General features: G+C 40.8%; 1 protein-coding gene across 4 annotated transcripts in view; it reads left to right on the forward strand.

Moving 5' to 3' along the window:
• LOC104106275 (BEACH domain-containing protein B) overlaps positions 1 to 19896 on the forward strand; it is a 54116-nt gene that overhangs the window by 16358 nt on the left and 17862 nt on the right. For all 4 annotated transcript variants that reach the window (XM_018774198.3, XM_009614779.4, XM_033658698.2 and 1 more), the window contains 16 exons: positions 5057 to 5518; positions 5654 to 5809; positions 5914 to 6063; positions 7177 to 7332; positions 7498 to 7539; positions 7676 to 8020; positions 8120 to 8296; positions 8471 to 8631; positions 8748 to 9063; positions 9150 to 9582; positions 9714 to 10050; positions 10241 to 10429; positions 17359 to 17620; positions 17801 to 17992; positions 18074 to 18292; positions 18385 to 18561. In XM_018774198.3, coding sequence (XP_018629714.1) covers positions 5057 to 5518; positions 5654 to 5809; positions 5914 to 6063; positions 7177 to 7332; positions 7498 to 7539; positions 7676 to 8020; positions 8120 to 8296; positions 8471 to 8631; positions 8748 to 9063; positions 9150 to 9582; positions 9714 to 10050; positions 10241 to 10429; positions 17359 to 17620; positions 17801 to 17992; positions 18074 to 18292; positions 18385 to 18561 — 3774 coding nt within the window. The remainder of the gene's footprint in view (positions 1 to 5056; positions 5519 to 5653; positions 5810 to 5913; positions 6064 to 7176; positions 7333 to 7497; positions 7540 to 7675; positions 8021 to 8119; positions 8297 to 8470; positions 8632 to 8747; positions 9064 to 9149; positions 9583 to 9713; positions 10051 to 10240; positions 10430 to 17358; positions 17621 to 17800; positions 17993 to 18073; positions 18293 to 18384; positions 18562 to 19896) is intronic.

Consider the following 19896-nt stretch of genomic DNA (forward strand, 5'->3'; position numbering starts at 1 on the left):
TCACAGAAAACCATGGTGTCGTCCGCAAAAAGCAAATGAGAGACTCTTTGGGCACTGAGCACCCCGATCGGAGCTGAGAATCCTCTCAAGAAGCCTCCACCCGCCGCACGATCCATCATTTTTCTCAGAGCATCCATCACTAGAATGAATAGCATGGGGGATAGGGGATCACCTTACCTGAGACCCCTGGAGCTGCCAAAGAAACCACACGGGTTACCATTAACCAAGAATCTGACTGAGGAAATGCAGAACTTGATCCATCCTCTCCATCTTTCCCCAAACTCCATCATAATAAAACCCAGGAACTCCCAATTGACATGGTCGAAAGCCTTCTCAAGGTCCAACTTGCATAATAAGCCGGGTTCTCTATTTTTCCTTCTGGAATCTACAAGTTCATTTGCCACCAAAGCAGCATCCAGGATCTGTTTACCTTCCACAAACGCATTCTGGGAGGACGAGACAGACACGTCAAGAACCTTCTTGAGTCTGTTGGAGAGCACTTTAGAAATAATCTTGTAAATGCTCCCCACAAGACTGATAGGCCTGTAGTCTCTGATATAAGATGCGCCTTCTTTCTTAGGTACAATAGTGATAAAAGAAGCATTGATACTTCTCTCAAAAACACCATTCACGTGGAAATATTCAATGGCTTCCATCAACTCCCCCTTAATGGTGTCCCAACAGAGCTGGAAGAAGGCCAAGGAGAAACCCGGGGGCCTTGTCACTAGCACAACTCGACACAGCCTCGTGTACCTCCTCCTCCTCGAAAGCCCTTTCTAGTCACTCACTGTCTCCCTCCCCTATGTGGTTGAACTCTTTCCCCTCAAAGTAGGCCTCCAACTAACTTCCTCTTTGTATAAGTTCTCATAAAACCCCACTATCGCCCCTTTTACCTCCTCCTCTCCCTCAATCCTCACCCCATCCACAATTAAGGACTCTATGAAGTTTCTCCTTCGATTTGCGACCACAACCCTGTGGAAAAACTTGGTATTCGAATCCCCCTTCTTTAACCAGAGCGCCCTCGATTTTTGCCGCCAACTAGTCTCCTGAGCTATTGCTAACTCGATTACTTCCCTCTTAACCTCCCCCAATCTCACTTTCTCAGATTCATCTAGCTCCCTCGCCCCTTCCCCTCTCTCTAATTCCCCAATTCATACATAAGCTCCCTCATTTTAACCTCTACCCTCCCAAAAACCTCCTTATTCCACCTAATAATATCTCCCTTGAGCAATTTGAGTTTCTTCGAAAGACGGAATGAATGTGAACCTGATACCCCGTAGCTTGTCCACCATTCTTTCACTTTGTCACCAAATCCTGGCACTTTCAACCACATGTTCTCGAATCGGAAGGGAGCACGCACCCCCTTCCCTCTCCATCCATCTAGCAAGATAGGCAAATGATCTAAAGTCAGCCTAGGTAAAGGAATCTGCAGCACATTCGGCACCAGCTCATCCCAGGAGGGCGATATCTGAAATCTATCAAGTCTAGACCTTGAGTTGGAATCCTCCGCCCTGGCCCAAGTAAACCTTTCCCCTGACAGAGGGAGATTAATGAGAAAGTGATCATTGATGAAGTCAGAAAACTCCTTCATGGCCCTCGAAATCAGACTACACCCTAATCTCTCCTCCGGGAATTTAATAGTGTTAAAGTCTCCCCCTAGAACCCATGGAATGTCCCATTCCCCCATAATATTGGCCAGTTCCTCCCAGAAAGACACCTTGGACCCTTCCCCTACCGGTCCGTACACTACCCCAAATCCCCACTCCACCCCACTCACTCTATCTTTGACGAGAGCTGCTAAAGAAAAAACTCCCTTCTTAATCTCCTTTACCTCCAAGCTTCTATCATCCCACATAAGAAGAATGTCCCTGGCACTTCCCGTTGCTGGGACCCAGTCATATTTCACCCAACTACCTCCCCAGACACTTCTCACGATCGCATCCAACAAAGCTTCCATTTTGGTCTCCTGAAAACAAACTAGGTTGGCACCCCACTCCCTAACTCCCACTTTGATGATGGCCCTTTTGTTTGGGTCATTCATCCCCCTCACATTCCATGAAAGAATCTTAACTTCCATAAGTAACAATAGCCCCCTTTTCCCCACCCCCCTAGCCGAGGTCCCTTTCTCCCTGTCACACACCCGACCCCTTCTCTGGTACACCACTACATTCCCTAAATTATTTTGCTTAACACCTTTACCCAACTCACTCCCTGCACCTTCATAAAAAGACTGTTGCTCAATCTCCCTCAACAGTTCTTGCACCCTATCTTCCTTCCCTTCAAAAGAAACACCTAAGAACTTCCCAAAGTTTAATAATTTATCCTCCATCCAGAAGGACATATCCCATTCTCCAATCCGTGACGAAATTGGACAGGCGTCTTCTGTATGTACCCTTTCCTTGCCTCTACCAGAGGAATACAAGACCATAGCATTGCTAGCAATATGAACTTTAGGTGCCGGGAGGATCTCATCATTTCCTTGAGAGGCACCAACCTCTGAAATAAACGCCTCGCTTCTATTGGAATGACCAGAAACGCCAGCAGGATATTGGGATGGAACCCTTGGCGGCATATTAACTGGTATTACTGGACCGCCACTGACATCAATTGGGGCAGGCGCAGCAATCTCCCTAGGAGAAGAAGGAGCTTGTAGTGTAACCTCAGCACAACTAAGCACAGTGGGAGATGAGGGGGCGATGGAGCTGGGTTCATCAGAGGCGGGAGGTCGTGGAATAACACCACCAGCTTTAGCCGGTGCTGTCCCTGGATCAGCGGCCGAAGAGGGGCGCAGGTCACTAGAGCTTGGTGAGGAAATACCACCGTGTGAAGCACCATTGGCAGAAGAAGAAGGAGCGACTGCTCCCGTATGCTTAGGAGCCTTATCAGAGGTCAATTCTAATAGAATTGGGAAAAGTTGCTGGGCCCATGTGTCGAGGCCCAGGCCTATACTTGTTGAGAACTTGCCCGGCCCTATGATAGTTAAACGAGGACCGACCCATTCTGCCTTTCCAGCCCGCATCACTAACCCAGGGGCATTCATGTCTTTTCCTCCCGATAATTTTTTGTCTTCTCCTAAATTTAAGCCCCCCGTCTCTTCTTGATCTAACGTCTGATTCCGGCTTTGTCCACTGATCCGGTGAGCCCTCCCCTTCCTTCAGAGATTGATTTCCCCTCCCCTCCCTTCTATTTGATCTTCCCTTTTCTTCCGCCACTACCACAGGCATAAATATAAGGCGAAATTCAGGGCTCAACCAAACCCTGTAACTCAAGTAGCCATCTTCCACCACAGTGGAAACAAGGATTATGCCCCCTTTCCTCACCACAATCCTCACTCGCGAGAGATCGTGTAGGTTGCAAGTGACATCAATAAAACCCCCACAGATTTTTTCAATTTTCTTGAATAGGTCAAGACACCAAAAATGCACCGGGAGACCCACCATGTTGACCACCAAAATTTCGCCGGGGAAACGAGGGTCGAGACACCCATTGTGCTCCACGCATCTGTCTAGCTTTAAGAAGTTCCCATCAAGCCTCCTGTTTCCTCTGACAAGAATTTCTGAATCTTGAGACTCGTCGACAAATCGAAAGAGATATTGTGTGTCCCCTAGTTGCGATATTTTCAGTCCGTCCTTGACGTTCCATACCTTTGCTGCCCAGTTCCTAACAGCCTTTGGAGAACCAACCCATTTGGAGAAAGACCCAATCAGACAAAATTCCAAGAAACCCTTGCGCCTGAGGGTGTGCTCCTGAGATAGCGAGAAGTGCGTCTCCTGCCCTACGTCGAGCTTTCGATGGCATCTTCCCCCAAGTTCTAGGGCTGGCCAAGAGGCATCTTTGATGAAAGACATGTTTTCCAGCTTTCTAGATTCTAGAGAGAAGTAGGATCTCTCTTTAGAGTCCATCATATCTAAATTCGGCTGTCCCAAAATACTATCCGTAGCTCCGGTGCTGCATGATGCCGAAAATTCATAGAATGCCGCCTGAATATGAAGATTTTTGGCTTTTCACCGGCAAATAGAAAAAATCTTTTGATTTAGGAGGAACTGGGATGGGAATGCTCGGAATAGCCTCGCGAAGAGGCTGTCTGAAGAAGTATTGAGATCTGGTCCCGTCGCCGGAAAATAGTAAATGTCGTCGGAATTTGGATGTTCTTGGACGTGAAGACTCGGAACAGCCTCGCGATGAGGCTGTCTGAAGGAGAAAATGTGAGATCTGGCCGGGATATGCCTCACGCGCCGGCGCGTGGCTGAGAAGTCGCCGGAACCGGGCCGCGCGTGAGGGCACGTGGGTGGTCTTACGCCGGAGATTCTACCTTGGTTTTGGTCGCGATAGGCTTGTCTCTTGGAGGGTGGTGGTGCGATCCTGAGAATAACCCATCAAGGTTTTCCGGTTGGGTTCCTTCGTTGTTACTTGTTAAACCAAAGCCCTAGGCTGGTTAATGACGTTATGAAAGGTTGGGTCTTAGACTTGTTATCTTCCAAGTATAACATTATTCCTCCTCAGTTTTCATATTGGGTGAAATTATACAATTCTTGAGACTGGATAGAATCCTACCTCTCTTCATGTTAAGCTACTGTCCTTGTTGGTAATTTTAGTCTTAACGAAAGTGTCAATCATGCATTGGGGTCCCCTTTAATGCCTCACCTTCCCGACTGTTTACTGAGCTTCCTTCCATGCCTTTTCTTCCAGATTAACAGGTTTAGTAAATTAAAGAACATAAAATGCTTGGTTGTACTCTCTCCGGTTCAATTTATTTGACGTAGTTTGACTCGGCACGGAGTTCTAAAAAGAGACTTTTGAAACTTGTGGTTTCAAATATTCTATAACATTTCTGTGGCTATAAAAGCTTCTTATTAAGGGTAAAATGGAAATTTTAAGGTTAAATTGTTTCCAATATAGAAATGTATCATACTTTTTGAACGAACTAATAACGAAAGCGTGTCACATAAATTGGAACTGAGGGAGTACTAGTTTTGCACTCTTTGGTTCATAAGATGTGAGCTTATGCAATTCAGTTTTCCTTTTTTCCTGAAACTTACTTTTCTTATGGTGGCAGCCTGAGTGCTCAATTTTGCTGGAGGGTCTTGAACAATCTGCTTGTAATCCTGGGGTTGCAAATCTTTTTGCAAAGAGCCTGCTTCAAATAATGCGGTCTTCATCAGAGAAAACACTTTCTTCTTTTAAAACACTTGATGCAGTTCCTCGTGTCCTTAAAGTTGCCTGCATTCAGGCCCAAGAGTCTAAAAGGCATGGGATTGCTAGTCCTCACACTGAAAGTGGTCAGAGTGAACCTGGTCCTTCTCTAAACCAGGACATGGTGAATTCTCTCGAGATGATCCATCGTTGGCAGAACAGCATGGAGGCTTTTATTGAACTCTTCGCAGAATTTTTCTCTCTTGCAAATGATGCGAAACATTCTACTTTGCACAACGCTACCTGCGTTGATCGTTTGTTTGATTTGTTTTGGGAAGAAAAGTTGAGAAATCGCATGCTTCCTCTTATTCTTGATTTGATGAAGGTAGAATGAATAACCTTCCATGTATTTATCTTATTTATTGTCTATTAATTTTTTGGTGCTCTTACAGTGACTACTACTAATCTTTACTTCTTTTCTTTTGACCTCTTTCATGTGGATTCTTTGCTGGGGGAACAGATTGTTCCATATTCTGAGGAGGACCAGAAAGCTAAATTGTATTTATGTTCGAAGTATCTGGAAACATTTACTCATGTTAAGGACCGGGAGAACTTTGTAGAATTGTCTATCGATCTATTGGTTGGGATGATTGATTTACTTTTGACAGATATAGAGGTATACTCTGCTAATTCTATGTTTTTCTATTTTCTATAGCTGTATGTTTTCTGCTATTCATATTCTGTTAACATGTTGACAGAGAGTGGTTTCTATGTTGTCAGTATTATCAGGCTTTATTTCGCAATGGCGAGTGTTTTATACATGTTGTATCCTTGCTGAATGGGAACCTTGACGTGTCCAAAGGTGAAGAGCTGGTTCTGAATGTCCTCCAAACACTAACCTGCTTGCTTTCAGGGAATGATACCTCAAAGGTGGGTTTGTTTCTGCTGCTTATAGTTTTTCTCTTTTGTGCAATTAGTTAGCATTATTTGTTTGTAAAATGGTTGCAAAATTATGGAGAACATGAAAATTGGTGTACTTTTAACTTCCTCCTAAATGAACAGGCTGATAATTATGTACGATGCTGCATTTCTTCTGCCACTTCTTTCTTGTTTCTAGCTTTGGCCTCATTTCCGTTGTAGTGCCAACTCGCAGTCTTTTATCATTCCCGTTATTGCAATTTTTTTCCAGAGAACCTTGTAAATTTTATGTGACAGAGAGCGTTTGTATCAGTGTTTTGTTATTTTGTGTTATTCTAAAATTTCGGATGAAGGGAGGCTAACCTTTGTCACATTATAATAAGGGGCTCACTATCATACGTCTTTGTCTTTTCCTTATTGTAAAATTGTGACTGTGTGTGAAAGCTTCTGCTAACTGCTCTGGAAGAACCTTTCATACTCTATTCCTGGGTAGGCAGTGTAGCTTTGGCACTTCCTTCTGGTTAAAATAAACTTCTGCATTTCTGGATATATGCATCAGTATATTTAAAATTGGTACATAATGGATAAAACAAGCAGGAAATTGTTTACTCATTGATGAACCAAAGTTGGTTCCGGACGACTCAGACTGCCTTTTATTTCAATTGAATATTGAGCTATATCTTCAAGGGAATTAGGACCTATATTTTCACGAAAACTCTTGAGGAAGACAGAGAAAACAGCAGTTACAAGCTACAGCAACATTACTCCCACTGAAAAGCTTAATCCTAAGGCATCCACTTTATCCTCTAAAGCCAATTCTGTGTCTAATCAAAACCAAGAAGGTCATGGGTTATCTAGAACGAAGAGTAGATTGAACCCAATCTTACTACTATATCATTCTGGTATTTCTAATAGATGCGGTCGGGTTCAGTTTCTCAGTCCATCAAAGTGTTTCTTATCCCAATCATGTCTCTCTTTTACCATGATTTCTCGTCCAGTTGAAACGGTGCATGTTTTTCATTGTCTGAATTGTGGAAAATATCTTTGCTTGCAAGTTCATGATTTAGCATGAGAAGCTGATGTTTTTTTTCGCTACTCATATTTATTATTCTTTTGGTCTCAAAGGTTGCATTTCGAGCTCTTGTGGGCACAGGTTATCAGACTTTGCGTAGCTTGCTGTTGGACTTCTGCCAATGGCAACCGAGTGAGGCGCTTTTAGATGCTCTGCTTGATATGTTGGTCGATGGGAAGTTTGATCTCAAGGCAAGCCCTGTGATAAAGGTTAGTAGTCCGAAATCTTGTATGTGCACCGACAGTAATAGCAGCCTCTTGTACTTGTTACAAAAAAACCCAATAGCAGCTTTTGTTTCCTCATGGTTTTGTATGTTAATGACATGTTAAATGTGCTTCTCATGTTATCTTTTCCTTTCTGCTTTCGTATTTCAGAATGAAGATGTTATCTTGCTATATCTCAATGTCCTGCAAAAGGTTGGTATCTATCCCACCTTGCTTTAACGTTTTTCCTGTTATGATATTGGCTGATGTGCTTTCACTGTGTTATTTCCTTTTATTTTTGGAAATATAGTATTCTGAAAAATGATATTTCTGTTTGCTAACTGGGCAGAGCAGTGACTCATTGCGGAATCAGGGGCTTGATGTTTTTCTTCAGCTTATACGAGACTCAATGTCCAATCAAGCTTCTTGTGTCAAAGCAGGGATGCTAAACTTTCTTCTTGATTGGTTTCCCCAAGAGGGCAAGGACACTGTAGTCTTGAAAATTGCACAATTAATTCAGGTCATTGGTGGGCATAGCATTTCTGGAAAAGATATACGCAAAATGTTCGCTCTACTCCGGAGTGAGAAAGTAGGGTCACATCAGCAGTACAGCTCATTGCTTTTGACCAGCATGCTGTCAATGCTCAACGAGAAGGGACCAACTGCCTTCTTTGATCTCAATGGCATGGAATCGGTAACTGAAACAATTGTTATCTCTTCTTTATCGTTTCTCTACTTTCTCTGAGTAACTTCTCGTTTTAAATTATGTGATGTTTGTCCTTCCCTCATGCAGGGAATTTTGATAAAAACTCCAGTTCAGTGGCCATTGAATAAGGGGTTTTCTTTTACTTGTTGGCTAAGGGTAGAAAGCTTTCCTAGAGGTGGTGGAACAATGGGACTTTTCAGTTTTCTTACTGAAAGTGGAAGAGGATGCCTTGGTGTTCTTGGAAAAGATAAACTTATATATGAGGTGATAAAAGTTGTTGTTTGCTTCAGTTTTACTTGGGGTTTGTTACTTTGTTTACATTTCTGTGAATCTTGAGTTTGGAGTGCATTATGATATTTGAATAGGTTACACCAGCCTCTTTGTTAAGCCACGTTTGCTTGATGTCTTTGCTATTAATAGCTCTGTTACTTTTTACAGTTAATTAATCAGAAAAGGCAATCCGTTGTGCTGCAAGTCAATCTTGTTAGAAAGAAGTGGCATTTTTTGTGTTTAACACATACAATTGGTAGGACATTTTCTGGAGGTAGCCAATTGAAGTGTTATTTGGATGGAACTCTTGTATCCTCTGAAAAATGCAGGTATTTTGCATTCTCTCTCTCTCTCTCCCTCCTGATTTTTGATTTTGTTAGAGAAGAGTTGGTTCGATCTATTTCCAATTGAGAAGAGCTTCCTGAACTTCACAATTTGGTTGCAGATATGCCAAGGTAAATGAGCCTCTGACTTGTTGCACTATTGGCACGAAAATCAGTTTACCTTCGTATGAGGAAGAGAGTCCTACACTTTCTTCAAAAGATCCATCTGCTTTCTATGGTCAGATTGGTCCAGTTTACTTGTTCAACGATTCCATTTCTTCGGAACATGTGCAAGGCATTTATTCTTTAGGACCTAGCTACATGTATTCCTTCCTGGATAATGAAACTGCAGTTCATTTGGATAACCCATTGCCCAGTGGAGTACTTGATGTTAAAGATGGTCTTGCATCCAAAATCATATTTGGACTTAATTCACAGGTTCTTTTTTCTTTCTCCTTGAATTGTTCCCTGATTTTTTTTGCGCTTGTTCATATGGAACTAAAATACTGAAATTTCTGTATCAGGCACGTAATGGTAGGTGTTTGTTTAATGTTTCACCAATGGTGGATCCTGGATTAGATAAAAGTTCATTTGAAGCAACTGTTTTGGTCGGGACACAGCTGTGTTCCAGGCGATTGCTTCAACAGATCATATATTGTGTTGGGGGTGTCTCTGTGTTTTTCCCTCTTTTCACCAAGACTGATTTGTATGAAATTGAAGAAGCTAAGCAAGCTGGCCAAGCTTTACTTACCCCGATTACAAAGGAGCGTTTAACTGCTGAAGTTATTGAACTTATAGCTTCTGTTCTGGATGAGAATTTAGCCAATCAACAACAGATGCTCCTTCTTTCTGGATTTCCAATACTTGGGTTTTTGCTGCAGTCAGTTCCACCTGAGCAGTTAAATATGGATACACTGTCTGCTTTAAAACATTTGTTTAATGTGGTTGCAAATAGTGGTATGTCGCACAAGCTACTTGTGTGTTCTTTTTTGTTGTCTTTGAGTTCATTAACTACTTAATCTCCAACTTTCAGTTTGAGGCAGTTTGCCAAATATTCGGTTATGTAGCTCTCTTTAATTTATTGCCAGGTTTGTCAGATATGCTAGTCAAGGATGCTATATCCCATATATTTCTCAATCCTGTTGTATGGGTCTACTCAGTTTACAGAGTTCAACGTGAACTGTATATGTTTCTCATCCAGCAATTCGATAATGATCCAAGGTTGCTGAGAAGTTTATGTAGGCTCCCCCGTGTTCTTGACATAATTCGACAATTTTACTGGGATGATGTCAAAACTCGTTTTGCTATTGGAAGCAAGCCTCTTTTACATCCTGTGACAAAGCAAGTTATAGGGGAGAGACCTAGCAAAGATGAAATACATAAAATTCGTCTCCTTCTATTGAGTCTCGGTGAGATGAGTCTCAGGTAGTTTTCTTTTTCTTAGAAAGGATAGAATTTTTCTTCTTTTGACTGTTGTAGTGACTGAGTTTTCTTCTTTACTATGTAAGCTTTCTAGCTCCTGTTCAGCTTTCATATTTTATTTTTTCAGAAATAGAACTATTTCTTTTTATCCACCACCTTTTGAAGATGTTCTCCTACCATTTTGTTTATGTAGGCAGCATATTTCAGCATCAGATATAAAGTCTCTCATAGCCTTTTTTGAAAGTAGCCAGGACATGGCATGCATTGAAGATGTTCTGCATATGGTTATTCGGGCTGTTTCTCAGAAACAACTGCTTGCATCTTTCCTTGAACAAGTCAATATGATTGGTGGTTGTCACATATTTGTAAATCTTCTTGAAAGGTATGACCTCAAATTGTAGAAACACATATTTTAGTTATCATTATTGTCGAATTGTGCGACCACCCCATCTAAAAGCTTAAATTGTTAGAGGTGCTACCATTGTGAGAAATGAAAGAAAAAACAACAAAATTTAGAGAAACTCAGCTTGATTATTCTTTGAAGCTATTGGGTGTTTAAATATTGAAGTATTCATGCTCTAAATTAGGAGGGAAAATCAAGAATTACACCCTACAGGAAATCAATCAAGCTAACTGAAATCTATACGCCTAATTGACACTATCTGATCCTAATTGATATAACATATTTACAGTATCTCTAACACTCCTCTCAAGCTGGTCCATACAAATTGCATGTACTAAGCTTGCTGCATATGTAACTTGTCCTATGAATTGGTGAATAATATATCTGCAAGCTGATCATTCGACTCTATAAACTTTGTGACAATGTCTCCTGGGGGTGTTTTATTTCTCTGACGAAATGACAATGAAATACTTTGTGCTTAGTCCTGTCATAGAACACCAAATCTGATGCAATATGAAGATGCAACTTGATTGTCACACACAAGTTACAATTGGCCAATCTCTTCAAAATTCAGTTCTTTAGTAGTTGCTTGATCTATACGAGTTTGCAGGTTGCCACTGCCATTGCTCGATATTCTGCTTCTACACTCGATCTTGCAACTATATTTGCTTCCTATTTTTCCAAGGCACTGAATTATCTCCAACCAAAATGCAATACCATGGAGTAGATTGCCTGTTGGTAGGTGAACCTACCCAATTTGCATTTGTATATCGAACAAGCTACTCATATCCAAGAGCAGATTTTATGTATTGAAGAATATGAGTCACCGTATTCCGGTGACCATCACACGGAGAATCGGAGACCTGAATTATAGTACTCATCAAAAAAGCAATGTCAGGTCAAGTTTCGGTTAGTTAATTCAACTTGCGGACGAACCTCCTATATGTTCTGGGATCACTAAAAAGCAACGTGTCCTGGTAGAAGCTTAATTTTGATCCATAGGAGTGTCGATAGGCCTACAATTTGACGTTCTCCTCTCCTCAAGGATATCAAGAGCATACTCCCTTTGTGAAATGACGTTAGGACATAGAATGATTTGCTTCACTGCAAGTCATGCCTATCTCCTAAAAAACTGAGCCAAGTTTACTAAACCATGCTCGGAGGGATTGTTCCAGATCATACAGTGATTGACATAGCCGGCATACCAGACCACTAGAGTCCTCTTAAGCAACAAAGCTAGGTGGTTGCTTCATATTTATCTCATTTTCTAAATACTCGTGAAGAAATGCGTTATTGTTGTCTGACTAATAATAAGGCAAACGGCAAACAATGGCCATAGACAAAAAGATGGAGAGAGCAATCTTAGCCACAAGAGAGAATGTATCAATATAGTCAGGCCCAAAGATTTGAGTACAACCTTTGGCAACACTACATGCCTTATGACTGATCAATCTGACCAACAACACTAACCTTCACCATGTCTGCTCACCCACAACTGATAGACGATTTTCTTGGAGACAGAGGTATAAGCTTCCAAGTATCACTAGAGTGAGTGTAAAACGGACATCGTTTCAATAATAGCTATTTGTCACCAGCTTGAACAACAAAGAGCCTCCATGTAGTCTTAGGAGTAGAAACGGATGAAAGTTATGACACAGAGGCATAATGAGATGGTGACAGGCGATGATAGCTCAAACAAGTATGGTTAGGAATATGATTACAAGTAGAACAAATACTTTGCTAAGTAGCAATACTCTGTGAGAGAGACAAGTCTGTAGCAGGCAAAGAATCTTGCTCCTGGCGTGAATCGTCTGGACCGGATGAGGAGCACAGTCAATGATTATAAGTCAATAGTGGTGGAGCCGTAGAAGGTGGAATTATAGGTGTGGAACTATAAGTGGTGGAACTGTAGCTATGGAGGAGGTGAATGAGAGATAATGCTAAGATCCCCAAAAGATGGAAAGGGTAAACTTTCATAAGTGTGTAGATGTTCAAAAGACAAGAGTGTGATGTAGGGTTGAGCCTCAAAGAAGGTAACATCAGCGGAGACTAGGTACTGTTGGTTGTCAAGTCAGTAGGACTAATACCCCTTCAACTTCGAATAACTTTGGAGACTACAGACTTGAGAGCACGAGGGACTAACTTGTATTTTTTGGTGTGAAGCTATGGACAAAGCACGTGCTTCATAAAACACGAGGTAGAAACGAATATAACCGTAAATGTGCTAATACAACAGAATGGGCAACCTCATTTTTGATTGCAAAAGAATGCATACAATTAATTAGGTACAGGATGCGATAATCGCATCCGTCAAAAAACGCAACAAAACATGAGACTGTAATGAGGATGGTGCGAGCGGTCTCAATCAAATGCTATTTTTCCTCTTAGCTATTTCATTTTGTTTAGAGGTGCGAGGAGGACGTTTGATAAATGATCCCATGAGAGTTCATTAACCGTTGAAATGAAGAAGATAAACATTTTGGTGCATCATTACTATGAAAAGAGCAGATATAACTCCAAATTGATTTTGGATTTGAGTATGGAGGTCTGGAAAATGGAAATAACTCAGAGAGATCTTTCATCAAGAATATCCAAGTGCATCTTGAATAATCATCCATGACATTGACAAAGTCGCGGAGTCCCGAAGTAGAACTAACCCGACTAGGACCCCCACACGTCCAAACGAACTAAAGAGAAAGGAAAGTTGCTCGATTATCAACTCGTCGAGGTAAGGGAAAATAAGTATGCTTACCGAGCCGAACCTATCACATTCTAAAGTAGATAAGTAAGACAAATTAGATATCATTTTCTGAAGCTTTGATAAAATAGGTTATCTTTGTAGATTCTCTACCTTTTGGCATACTGTTGTATAGGGAAGAGTTTTTCATTATTAGTAAAATTATTACTATATAAGAAAAGATAAACTAGGATGTCTCAATCATCTAGGTGAATTGGTAATAAGACAAGCTTTAGATGATTTTGGAAGGCTTAGGTAATAAAGTCCATGTGATTCATGTCCTTGTCCCGTACAACATTCTGTGTGACACCAAAGTTACGGAAGAAGGTTTGTGAGTAGTTAAGTGTCTGGGTAAAGGACGAATATGAGATTTTAAGGACAACCATAAACGAAAAAACTGAAATCAAAGTTATGAAAGAAAGTTGGGTAGCTTGAGCTATTTTGGTTGCCATGGTTTGAGATCTGTTTGACATTGTGCCTATTAGTAGAGATTGATTAAGAAATGGTAGAGAAAAATGATTTATTTACCAGAAATATGATTAGACATACCTGAATCAATGACCCAAAGACCGAGAAAAAGAAGATTGGAAGACACAAACCACGCTATTACCGGTCTGAATGAGAAAAACTATTCCAGAGTATATCCCGTTTTAGTGTTTTATTATGAAGGAACTAAAATATAATAAATTCTCAGTATCTTTTGATGCACCTATGAAGGTTCTATTTGTATAGAAGATTGGGTATCTTTCGCGGAGAATCCTATCTTTCGGTAGATTCTCTACTTTTTGGCATGCCTCTTGTGTATGAGAGGTTTTTCCACCACAAGTGTTAAAGTCTTCCTTTCTTTATTAAACTTTGTGCCAAGTCAATTATCACAAACAAAATGAAATGAAGAAGTAAAATCAGATAAAGAAACCATCATACTATTCACAGTATTGGATTCCATTTTATTGTAACCAAGTTTCTCAAATTCCTGGAAGCTGCGGGGAAATCGACTCAAAGATGACTTAAAACCTGAAAATTCTTGCCGGAAAATCAAGTTCACCGTAGGTAGAATTTGAAGTTTGTTGTAACCCTTTTTGCCAGTGGTTGGAATCTGGAAACCTTTAGGTGGAGGGGGTCGGAAAAGAAAAATCAATCCCTGAGAAATAGATATCTTCACCTGAAGTGGCCGGAAAACTGTACCCTGATTCGGTGGTAGGAATCTGGGAGCACCTGGTGGATTGATTGTCGAGAGTAGAAGAAATGGTTTTCTATTTAAGGTTTCCGCTCTTGAAAATGGGTATTAAACAAAGGACATTATGGGTTTGGTAAAACCTCTTTTGAGAGGAAAGATCTATCAAAGCAGAGAGTCCAAAGCCAAAGGTTTTTTCCAATGCGCATGCTTAAATATAAGACTTGGAATATATTATTTATTTGTACTATTTTAATGGGATAGGAATCCGTAGTGGGACGTTCTTTTTATAGATCCTTCGAGCGAGAAAGGTGCTGTGCCGGGGCCTACTCAAGGTCACTAGGAGATAACACCTAAGAGCCAACCCTTCTAGCCGGAAAACGTCTAGAAATGGCTCACACACTCGGCATGTGAAGAAGTCGTGAAAATACTAGATTTGATCAGCGCATGTAGGCACGCAAGATCGTTATTTTCCTGCATGACTCATCTGGTTTTGCTCGCCAAAGGATGATGTGACAACTTTCACAGCGGCCAACAAATGCACGACGACGATACTCTTTTCCAAACTTCGCTAGTAAATGCGCAATGAGTAATTGCTCACGAAGGCTATGATAACAACAACAACAACAACAAAAAACCCAGTGTAATCGCACAAATGGGGTTTGGGGAGGGTAGAGTATACGCAGACCTTACCCCTACCTTGTCAGGGTAGAGAAGCTGTATCCGATAGACCCTCGGCTCAATGACGAAGGCTATGCTAACGTGTGAAGAAAATGGACTTTGGACCTAACTCAACCCAAAGGCTAACTCATGAGGTGAGATTGCCCAAGACCTTAGAATGAGATAACAACTCATTTCCACAACCAATGTGGGACAATCTTGCATAGATCAACTTTAGCAACTGTAGAATATTCTGCTATGGTTTTATTGTTTTTCTGGATGAGGATAAACTTAAATAAAAGCACGATTATCACTGTGAGCTAGGTGGACTATTGAACAGCTGGCAGAGGGTCTTCGATGTCAGATATTTTCCTTAGGCCTTAGGACTGTGCAGTGTGAAATTTTGATTGGTAGAAGATATTCTTAAGTTCTCTCTACATTATAAAAATTTACTTTGATATTGCCCTACATGTTTTTGATACTTGGCATGCTCTCATTCCATTTCTATTTTCTAACTTGGATGTGTTACCATTTCAATTCCCTTTTAATGGTAACAACATAATAATCTGTATTGTTTGTAATTACGTAGTAATTCTTTACATTATATTTAGGCGAAATATATAAACGGCCCCTTTAACTTATCTACAACGATTAGACAAACACCTCAACTGACCCCTTTATCATTTAGACACTTCAAGTGTCTATTAAGTAGATCAAGTAAATACATGTCTGATGTGGCATATGCGTGTTTGCTAACAAAATTTTGAGCGCGTGAATATATTTTTTCAGCCTAATTTTTTTTTTTTGTGGAAAAAAACAAGAAATAGCCGCAGCTTAGCCTCTCTTTTTCGTTTCAACTGCAACCCACCATGAAGCCACCATAGAGGCCATGAAAATCAGCCACTAAAGCTCCAACTAAGCCACCGTAAATCACCAAAAACTGCCGCCTTTCATCACAAAACTTACCGCCTGTACCTCTAGAGCTCCGCCTAATTCCGTCGAGCCAAAACCAATCTCGAGCCCAGCTGAAAGAAACAGCAGAAATTGCAGCAACAACAGCTGCGAAAAAACACCAAACTCCATTGGATAAACGCCCTTTTTCATCCAACAACACTTTCATTCCAATAGAAACACACAAACAACAACCAATTATTTGAATCAGCCGATAATTATAAGGATAATTTTACACCAAAAATAATAAATTAGAAAAACAAAAATGATATAAGCCCAAATTCATAGCCAAAAAAATGATGGAGAGAGAAGACTGAAGATTCCACTAGAATTGTTTCTTTCAGCTTTGCTCGGAGATCAATTATCCGGCGAGAAAGATGAGCTTTTTTCTGGCGAGGTTCGTCAATGATTCCTTGTTCTGTTATAAGGAATGGTAGGAGGGTGGAATTGGGAAAAGGGGACGGGGGATGTAGAAGATGGGCAGAAGGAAGAAGATGAAAGGGGGAAGGGGTGGCGCTGGTTTTGGGTGGAAGGAAGAAGATGATGATGTTTGGTTTGGGGGGGGGGGTTTGAAGTGAGAGAAAAGGATTTTTTCATTCTTTAAATTCATTCTCTGTTTTTGTTAATTACAACAACAACATACCCAGTATTATCCTACACCGTGGGGTCTGTGGAGGGTAGTGTTTACGCAGACCTTACCCCTACCTTGTGAGGATAGAGAGGTTGTTTCCAATAGACTCTCGGCTCAGGAAAGTATAAGCACCATATTAATGAAAATATAGACAAGAAGAGACAATACCAAAAAGCCATATAAAAACAGGATAAAACAATAAGATAGTAAGGTGGTCAACAATAAAAAAAAATAACAGAAAGCGAGACTGCGTGCCAATACTACTGTTATGAACACTCTAGACTACCTACTCTACTACCCTAATCCTCGACCTCCATACCTTCCTATCAAGGGTCATGTCCTCGGTCAGCTGAAGCTGCGCCATGTCTTGCCTAATCACCTCTCCCCACCTCTTCTTTGGCCTACCTCTACCTCTCCCAGCTAAAGTTTTATTACAAATTACACGTGTCGTTCATTAATTGGCTCATTTGACACATCATTGGCAAGTGTAACTCACGTATATGATTTGTTGCACTCGGGTATTTACCTAATCTACTAAATAGACACTTGAAGTGTCCAAATGATAAAGGGGTCAGTTGAGGTGTTTGTGCGATCGTTGTGGACAACTTAAAGGGGCCGTTTATGTATTTCGCCTTATATTTATATTCCCGTGTACATAAATTGTTGTAGTGAATGTGCCTTCTGAAGTAATTTGTTGGAATTATTCAAAACCACAGTCTGTTTCGATTGTCCATCGTTTGCTGTACTTGTTGCAGGGACTTCGAGCCCATCAGACTACTAGGTCTGCAGTTCCTTGGACGACTGCTGGTTGGTCTTCCGTTAGAGAAGAAAGGATCAAAATTTTTCAGTATTGCTGTTGGCAGATCTAAATCTCTCTCAGAGGGCCTTAGGAAAGTTAGTTCAAGGATGCAACCCATTTTCTCGGTTATATCTGACAGACTGTTTAAATTTCCTCAGACAGATCTCTTGTGTGCAACATTGTTTGACGTTCTGCTTGGCGGTGCCAGCCCTAAACAGGTGATGCATGTTAATTGGTGCTCTCATTTTTTTCCAGATAACAATCTCACTTAGCAAGTCATGCCATTATACAATGTACTAACTGGTGGTTGCGTTGCAAAGTTTGATTTGTTTGATTAGTTATTCAATAGTCAGTGCACATGCAGAAATTCATTGAACTATTTGGATATTTTGTTTCAGGTTCTACAGAAGCATAACCAACTTGACCTTCAGAAAAGTAGCAGAAATAGCTCTCAGTTTTTCCTTCCTCAGATTTTAGCCCTTATTTTCAGATTCTTATCAGGTTGTAAGGATGCTCCTACAAGAATAAAAATTATTAGCGATCTACTTGATCTTCTCGATTCGAATACTACAAACGTTGAAGCTCTAATGGTAGAAATCTGATCTGCTGCTTTAGGATATTTCCCATCTTTAACTTTGTGACATTCTTATTGCTTGAACATTGTTGCTTAGGAACACGGGTGGAATGCATGGCTGGATGCCTCCATGAAGCTTAATGCATTGAAAAACTACAAATTGGAGTCGAAAATTAACAATGATACTGAAACTAGTGAGCAAAATCTTTTGAGGAGTTTCTACTGTGTTGTTCTTTGTCATTACATGCATTCTATAAAAGGTGGCTGGCAACACTTGGAGGAGACCGTGAACTTTCTCCTTGTACATTGTGAACAAGTATGTTCTTACCACTCTACTTTGTGAGACAATCCTTTTACAACTTAAGTTTTGTTGTCAACGATTTGACTATTTCAAGCTTTTGTTCCTAGGGTGGAATTGCTTATAGGCACTTCCTTCGTGATCTGTACGAGGACTTAGTCCGCAAGCTGTTAGACTTATCTGCGGTGGGAAACGTTCTTGTCACTCAGCCTTGTCGAGACAACATGCTGTATCTTTTAAAACTTGTTGATGAGATGCTTCTTTCTGAAATGAAGTATAATCTTCCGGTACTTGTCTCGCTTGAAACTCTAGCTCCTCCACCCATTTTTTTCTCTCTATTCTTGGTCAACTGAAATTAACTGCTATTTTGCTAAATGCGTAAGTGATTATTGTATTTTTTTCTTTTCCTCCCCACCATAACAATTATTGCCTTGTCCACAAGCCACTTGCAAAGTTTTTTGGTATTATTCCCGAAACATAAATGTTATAGTAAGTTAATGCAAGTCGTTTGTAGCTCACTTGGTAGGTTTAAATTTCAAAACTAGTAGCTTTAAACTTTTGAAGAAGTATCTGAACTGTGAGCTCCTGTATCTAGCACTCTAATTTTATCATCTCCTCGTCTCCCTTGTATTGCTCAGAATATTTGTTTGAAGGGAAAAAGGCCATTATTACCCCTGTACTATTGTAAATAGTACACGTTTGTCCTCCGTTTCACTTTACGTCCAAAACCCACCCTACCGTTAACAAACTTGATGAAATTGTCCCTAACCCTAACGGACGGCCAATGTGGCAGCTGACCCACTCCATTTTTTCCATGTCAGCTGCCAAGTTAGCCTAGTCTCCACTCAACTATTCCCCTTCCCTGAGCCTAGTCTGTGGGTCAGCCAGCTGACATTGTCATCTTCATCCCAAATTCCAAGACCATCTTTTTTTTTGTATTCAAAATAAAGCCTCTAAATTTTATGCTAGAAAAAGGAATTTCGAACAGCAAAATGTGAGCCTAAAAGTTCTGTAGCAACTTGATGGTCTTGAATGGATGGCCGTTCTATGGAGCCGGAAAATATTGGGTTCTTATTTTTTTCTTGAACGCCCCATTTCAGATGCTGTTTTCCATCAAAGTTTTAGCTAGAAAGTAAGGCAATTAGAGAATGGGGATCTTGCAGGGTGGTTTACCATCTTCGGCATGCTAGTGATTCCGACGGCAGAGCTGTGGTCGTCGGAGTGGACTGTGCAGCGATGTTCAAAAAATGGAAAAACCTCCATTTTGTTAGATCCAACAAATTGCAAAGAAGAAAAAGAAAATAAGTAGAAGAAAATGAAGGAAGGGGGTAACGCAGTGGTGGTTTGGCCATTTTTTGGTCAAGATCTGTAGTGGATCTCGCCGGTTTTCATGGTGATTATAAAAATAAAGAGGGAAAACAGTGAGAGAGAGAGAGTAGAGATAGTCAATGGTGGTAGCCTTGTGATTTTTCCGGCGAGTTTCACCGGTTCCATTTGCTTGTTGGTGGAACGGGGTTGCTGTTTGGATGATAAAACATGAAGAAAAAGAAGAATAGAAGAAGGGAGATGAAGAGGGGGGCCGGTACAGTGAAGGCCGCTGGAGGAATTTTCAGAGAAGGGGA

The sequence above is a fragment of the Nicotiana tomentosiformis genome, chromosome 4 (assembly GCF_000390325.3).
Source record: "Nicotiana tomentosiformis chromosome 4, ASM39032v3, whole genome shotgun sequence".
Lineage (NCBI taxonomy): Eukaryota > Viridiplantae > Streptophyta > Magnoliopsida > Solanales > Solanaceae > Nicotiana > Nicotiana tomentosiformis.